Source organism: Mercenaria mercenaria, chromosome 4, assembly GCF_021730395.1.
Source record: "Mercenaria mercenaria strain notata chromosome 4, MADL_Memer_1, whole genome shotgun sequence".
Taxonomy (NCBI): Eukaryota; Metazoa; Mollusca; class Bivalvia; order Venerida; family Veneridae; genus Mercenaria; species Mercenaria mercenaria.
This window is the reverse complement of record NC_069364.1, coordinates 81,121,595-81,129,257: the sequence shown is the minus strand read 5'-3', so window position 1 is coordinate 81,129,257 and position 7,663 is coordinate 81,121,595. Positions and strand designations below refer to the sequence as shown.

Genomic DNA, 7,663 nt, shown 5'->3' with positions numbered 1-7,663 from the left:
CAATATTTTTCTTTTGTTTCACTGCCTCAACTATAATATACAATGCAGGAGTGTAACTTATTATATATACACTCCATCTCTAATTAATAAAACATGTTGGGAATGAATTTTGCGACCTGTCTTTTTTTCTATTGTTTCTTTTCGCAACACATATTTCTGACATTGTAGATAATCTATTATTATACAGCTGTAAGTTCATATGTGCTTGATTTCCAAGTTCTAAGCCACGCAGTGATTTCCTTTTTCCAGTATTTACCGCTAAATTAATATCCATCTAATATATCATTAGATGATCTGTGAACTTTGTACCTTCGAATATGTTATGTAACCAATGACACAATGAGATAGAAAGCAAACTGATCTGCATTCTTTAATAAGAGCTGACAGAAACTTGTAAAAAAATGTTAATAAATTCAAAATATGTAGTAAATTATGCATACTGATGTGTTTAAATAAATTATTCATACTGATGTGTTTCAAATAAAAATCATTACAATTTATATGCCGACATTTAACTAGTAATTTTAAGATAAAACACTCGACTGTTTTGTTCAATGCACATGACACTATTTGCATATAAAGTGATTAAATGAAAATGGTAGCGCGTTACCGTTTCTTTTGAATTTTGTTATCAATAACAGAAAGAGAGAGAGAGAGAGAGAGCATTACAATCGGTTGTACGCTTACATGGACAAAATTATGAATTATTTAGCGACAAAAAAAACTGGCATTATAGCTACAATTTCGCCATTGTTATCACTTATAAGCGATGTCACTTTTGCAATGAATGTTTCATTACTTAATTCCTATTCCTCTAATTTCAATTTACAATTAATATTAATATTGAATTGATCTTGGCGCGCAGTGTTGGTTTAATCAAACTGTTTGTGTTTGGAAATGGAATATGCTGTATAATATTGTTATCTGAATGTGGAAAAATAAAGGCTTCAGTTATTATTCTTAGGTAAAAGTTTTCAATAAGTTGATTTATTGTTTGTGGATTTCGTTTAGCTTTATTGATATTTGACTTATAAAAACACGATTTTAAATCATATTTCGACAATATAGTAATTACGTATTTTCTCAATTAACAACTTAATAGTGGCTTTGGAAATAGTTCTTCTGTATTATACATTTCATATTTGTAGATGCCAGCATTATATTTCCAATCAAGTGTACAAGAAATACGATACTTAAAGATAATGCGAGGAAATTATGATTGTTTTATCATATTAACACGTCCTTAATTTGTGAAAGCAAAAGTAAAGAATTAATTTATTAAATCTAAGATATTGAAATGCCTTGTTTCATTCTCACTTTCTTTTGACTACTTCTTCAAGTGAACTTTTCGCAGACCTTAACTACAAAATGCACCCAATACATGGTCAAAAGTGTTAGGCGTAGACCTTATACTGTCTAAAATGTACTGTCTGTGTATAAATCAGATCGAAGTTAAAAGATATATATGTAATGCTTTTGAACCATGAACAAAGTCAGCATGCTTTTAAACCATGAACAACGCCAGCATTCTTAGTACCTGCCGACTTCCACTGCCTTATAAGATTTTTTCACTGGTGATAGGTGCAGTTGGGAATATCCGGCTCGAGGGTAACTGTTTTTAGCGGTAACGAGGCTAAGCCGAGTTACCGCTTAAACAGTTGCCCGAGAGCCGGATATTTCTATCTGTACCTACAATCAGTGATTGAATCTTTTTCGTGCATGCCATGTTCAACAAAAAATAGTAAAAATAAATTCAAACAAATGATTTTCTCATAGCACTTTTTTCCTTATAGCAGCGTATGAACTTTGAAAAAACGAAAACAACGTAATAGTTCCAGTTTTGTTTTATCATCTGCAGTGAAACGTTATGTTTGTTTTATTTCTTTTTTCGCTATATGACTTTTTTGAATCGAGTAATATGTTATAAGGAACGAAGAGAAACTGTCAAGGTATTTTATTTTTATCCCGTTTTACGTAAAACATAAGTATTACTGCACAAATACACAACGCAGATGTAGTTCGTTATACGTCATTTACAGCACGAGAGTCATCTTACACCCCGGGGTGTAAGATGGAGTTTTGTTTTCCAGCACCGGCGAAATCACCACAAATCCCAGTCTGGTATACAAGAATTTCCTTTCACTATCTAATGTAGAAGCTTGAATTTACGTTTGTTTTACAGAGACGATAATGGAAGAGGAAAACCAAGACAGCAACACCACAAGGAAGGGCGCAAGAAAATTTCAGCGTAGGCGAGATAGAAATAAACCAAGTGCTAACCTGTTACACATTCTTAAACAATCTCGTGAAGCCGCTGGTCTGCCGTTAAATCCGATTGCAGCAGACACACTTCGATCTGATGGTGATGATGAGGTAAAGAAAGAAAGAGAAGCCCCTTTTGTCATTAACGAAAGTCCCTTGCAAGAAGCCATATCATATTCACCACACAATGACGGACCAGGCTATGTTCAAGATACGCCATATCATGCACAAGACCAAGTGTATGTTGAGCATGATTGCAACGAACACAACAGTTATCAGGTAAAATGAAGTTTCTTTTTTATGAAAGAATGTTATCAAGATGCAGGGGTTATATCGTTATGTAAAAGCATTGTTTTAAATACTGTTGTAAGAGTATAGTTCTGTCTAAGTATTCAAAAGCGAAATAAATTAGTAAGTACTAATATGAAATGATGACTAGACATAACTGAATACGAGAAGGACTATTTCAAAGAAAACATTTCAGAAGCAAACTTGATATCATTAAAACAAAAAATAAATGGAAACTCACAAGGTCAAAAACACGATATAGATGAAAATGTTGCTGGCTCGGTTTGATTAATTCATAATTCTGTCCCAGACCTCTAGCCCTGGGTTGAGCAGAACTCTCCATAACAAAATAGTGTGCAAACCATATATATATATATACACGTTATTTTTTCTATTTTCATAATTTTGTAAAACCGCCTCACCTGTCGACTTTTTTCTTCAATGAGAAAGTGGACTTTTTTGTCAGTTTCAACAGGTTACCTGATAGTGTAAGGCGGAAACGTGACATTAAGTTAACTGATTCTTTTTTTTTTTCGACTTTTATGGTCTTATACAAATCTTTAACGCGTTATATTGGTGGTTTAGTGTGTTGTTGTTTTGTTTTTTTATTGTTGTTCTTATTTTTTTGGGGGGAGGGGGGGGGGTTATATAATATTTATTGTAACGGTATTTTTGTATACCTCAGTTTAACAAAAAAGTCATAGAAACTAACAGATTTCACAAGTCTTTAAAAATCAGTGGATACTTTAAACATAAATTTCTTCATGTCTGTGCAAAAGAAAATGAAACCCGGACGGAGTCAATTTTGACGGCAAACGACGTATTCTCGGTATGCGATTTCGGCGTTTTCCGTTTTTACGGAAATGATTATGAGTTGAGCTACATTTATGTCCGAAGGATGCCGAATTGCCTATCGGGAGTACGTCATCACACAGAAATAGCAATATTTTTGACATGATTAAAAAATTAAAAATCTCGTCCATAAGCTGAACTTTGTCTCATTCTATTTAAGCATTCACCACACAATGACGGAGCAGGCTATGTTCATGATACGCCATATCATGCACAAGACCAAGTGTATGTTGAGCTTGATCGCAACGAACACAACAGTTATGAGGTAAAATGAAGTTTCTTTTTTATGAAAGAATGTTATCAAGATGCAGGGGTTATATCGTTATGTAAAACATTGTTTTAAATACTGTTGTAAGAGAATAGTTCTGTCTAAGTACTCAAAAACGAAATAAATTAGTAAGTACTAATATGAAATGATGACTAGACATATTGAATACGAGAAGGACTATTTCAAAGAAAACATTTCAGAAGCAAACTTGATATCATTAAAACAAAAAATAAATAGAAACTCACAGGGTCAAAAACACGATATAGATGAAAATGTTGCTGGCTCGGTTTGATTAATTCATGATTCTGTCCCAGACCTCTAGCCCTGGGTTGAGCAGAACTCTCCATAACAAAATAGTGTGCGAACCATATATATATATATATACGTTATTTTTTCTATTTTCATAATTTTGTAAAACCGCCTCACCTGTCGACGTTTTTCTTCAGTGAGAAAGTGGACTTTTTTGTCAGTTTCAACAGGTTACCTGATAGTGTAAGGCGGAAACGTGACATTAAGTTAACTGATTCTTTTTTTCGACTTTTATGGTCTTATACAAATCTTTAACGCGTTATATTGGTGGTTTAGTGTGTTGTTGTTTTGTTTTGTTTTGTTTTTTTTTTGGGGGGGGGGGGGGGGGGGTTGGGTTTTTTTTTATATAATATTTATTGTAACGGTATTTTTGTATACCTCAGTTTAACAAAAAAGTCATAGAAACTAACAGATTTCACAAGTCTTTAAAAATCAGTGGATACTTTAAACATAAACTTCTTCATGTCTGTGCAAAAAAAAAAAAGAAACCCGGACACCAGCGGTACGATTTAAACATTTTTGTTCAAAAGCACTAGACGATACTACATACCAAATATCTAAGCTCTTTTTCTTGCAGCTTTGAACAGAAACATTTCAAAAGTTTGTGCTAATTTTAGCTCTAGCAGCCCTGTTGTTTAGTTCAAGCGGAACTATTTGGACAGATTTACGACAGCTTTAGTCCAAAATGTTTCTAGCCAAGTTTGGTGAAAATGCATCAAGCGGTTCATGAGAAGAAGGTACTAGTATTTGAAACAAATTGCGGGCGCCGGGCAAACGACAGACATAGCTCATGTGAGCTAATAATCAATAAAGCATTTAAAATATTTTAAAATATCTTAAAATGATTTGATCCTAATTTAGCCGACATAGGGGTTTGCGGATAACATGAGAAGTTCAGCTATGTAATAAAATTTTGAAACGTATCTGTTTATATTTTGCTTTATTTGAGCCGCACCATGAGAAAACCAACATCGTGCATTTGCGACCAACATAGATCCAGACCAGACTGCGCAGCCTGCGCATCCGCGCAGTCTGGTCTGGATCCGTGCTGTTCGCTAACGGTTTCTCTAATTGCAATAGGCTTTGAAAGCGAACAGCATGGATCCTGACCAGACTGCGCGGATGCGCAGGCTTGTCTGGATCCATGCTGGTCGCAAATGCACTATGTTGGTTTTCTCATGGTGCGGCTCATTTATTTATTTTCCAGTACATATCTATGTTGCATACGTCTGTACATACACTATTGCACGGTTTTCGTTTAAGGAGTTGGGGGAGGATGCTGCCTTTTGCTTCTAATGTATCCACCACTTAAGTAATTTATTAAGAATGAAAAAATGTCGTTGTTTTCTATTTCAGGGGTCATGGCATGATAATAAATCTCTAATCGAATGTAATTCATATATGTTGGCGCAAGAGATTGGCTGTGACGTCACATTAATCGTTGGTGAGATCCAGGAGTCGATACAGGCACATTCATTCGTTCTCAGTTCACGCAGTGCAAAGTTTGCAGATATTTTGGCGGTCGAAAAACACAACGCAAGCAAACTGGTTGTCATTCCAGATGCAAGACCAGATATTTTCAGACTACTACTGAGGTATGGTATAGGGTGCACTCGGAGAATTTCAGGTAGAGATCGACAAACGACGTATTCTCGATTTCGGCGTTTTCCATTTTTACGGAAATGATTACGAGTTGAGCTACATTTATGTCCGGAGGATGCCGAATTGCCTCTCGGGAGTACGTCATCACACAGAAATAGCAATATTTTGGACATGATTAAAAAATTAAGAATCTCGTTCATAAGCTGAATTTTGTCTCATTCTATTCAAGCATGATTTCATGCTTAATAAGATAGTAGAACAGCAAACGTGTAATTTTAAAGCAGATTTAAACATAAATTTCCTGATATCACAATAGTAATTAGTTATTTAATTTCCATTAATTGTTTTCTTTATTATATAATACATGACCGGCATTTCTTTATACTATATTAATGGGACATATTTAGGTCAATATAGAAATATCTAACCTGCTTTACCAAAATATGACCCATTCAGTTATGATGAAACACATTTTTTTTCATATTTACAAAAATGTGATAATTTTAATTCCCTAAGATAGTGTTACATATCTCAAAGGTTTCATAATATGTATATTTTAGATATCTTTACACCGATTACATAGAGCTTTCAGTAGACCGAGCAGCAGCTCTTATACCAGTTACGTCTGTGTATGGACCAACGTCTCTGAAGACGGCCTGTTTCAATTTCTTGTTGTCTGAAATGAACGCCGATAACGTTTGCGTCACTTTGGAGCATGCGCATACATTCAATGAAAGAGGCACGTACGACCGTTGCATGCATTTTATATTCGTTAATGCTGTAGATGTGTTGAAGTCTCCAAACTTTGAAAAGTTATGTCGAGAGTGTGTAGAAAATATTGTTAAATCTGATGATCTAAATGCTAAGGAATTTCTTGTTTTTGAAGCAATCACATTTTGGGCAAGACGTAAATGTTCGCAAAAGCGCCTCCAACCAACGGATGTAAACATACGAAAAATTCTTGATAAGTTAATTTTTCATGTACGATTTGCAACCATGGATGTGCTTGAATTCACCCAGAAAATTTCACACAGTGAAATATTAGATCGGGAAGAAAAAATTTCATTGTATCAGTTTTTCCACGGTGAAATTCACAAATTACCTCCTCAGTTTAATAAAAGTAACAGACGTGTATATGTCGTCAACCATGATCTTGTTACGAGGGCTTTAGGCAAAAGTGAAATAAGGGAATATTTACCAGACATTCTGCCGAAAGCCGGATTTCCGGTGATACCTTACAAGCACACTGAAAAATATGAAGCAAACCTTCCGATAAAAAAGGTGATACGATTTCAAGGAGTTAATAAAAACTGGCATATTACAGGTCCAGATGCCATTGGGTTTCGCGTGTCTACGCCAGTCTGTGTACGCGGAGTTCAAATGTTCGGCCCCTCCGTTTGTCAAGAAACAGTCCATGTCGATGTAGTCATTTACGATTGTCATGGGGATATTGTGTGCCGCGAGGAGAAGACAATTATATCAGAGAAGTCAATAAAAGTCTATGACGTCATTTTGACTTCACCGGTACATGTACCTGCGGGTCGGACTTTCACACTGCAGTTAACAATTCGAGGAAAACCAACATATGTATATTATGGAATAAATGGACTTGACTTTGTAAAAAAAGACGGTGTCAATTTTCAGTTCTTTAAAAGTAACAAAAGTTTGAACGGTACGGATATCACAATCGGTCAGATCCCAACAATTCTGTTCTGTAAATTAGAAAACCCGGTGTGAATGTGATAAAACTGATTGATATGACTAAATGTCACAGTGCTGCGATTGCCATCTTGCCAGGATCATTACCGGATTACTGGATTCACTACGTACATGTATATGTGTTAAATGAATATCTAATGTTTACTTGTAGGCATAAGAGACTAGGTACTTTCCATCTCCTGCATCTCGGGCATGATTACTTCATATTCTCCTGTTTTGCTTTTCTTTTGTGCTTTGTTGTTGTTGTTATTGTTTTGATTTGGGTTTTTTTTGTTTAGATTAACACCGGTCTTCATATTGGTCTGGACAGTGTGTATTGTGAATTTGTCAACTATATACTATGAAAGGAAATACAATAATTTT

General features: G+C 35.0%; 1 protein-coding gene across 1 annotated transcript; it reads left to right on the top strand.

Annotated features, from left to right (window-relative positions):
• The first annotated feature begins 2,190 nt into the window (after positions 1 to 2,190).
• Positions 2,191 to 7,396, top strand: LOC128556680 (BTB/POZ domain-containing protein 6-like). The gene is made up of 3 exons (XM_053542296.1): positions 2,191 to 2,541; positions 5,336 to 5,625; positions 6,142 to 7,396. The coding sequence occupies exons 1-3, from the start codon at positions 2,191 to 2,193 to the stop codon at positions 7,316 to 7,318; spliced, it is 1,818 nt and encodes a 605-aa protein (XP_053398271.1). The 3' UTR covers positions 7,319 to 7,396.
• Positions 7,397 to 7,663: the final 267 nt, after the last annotated feature.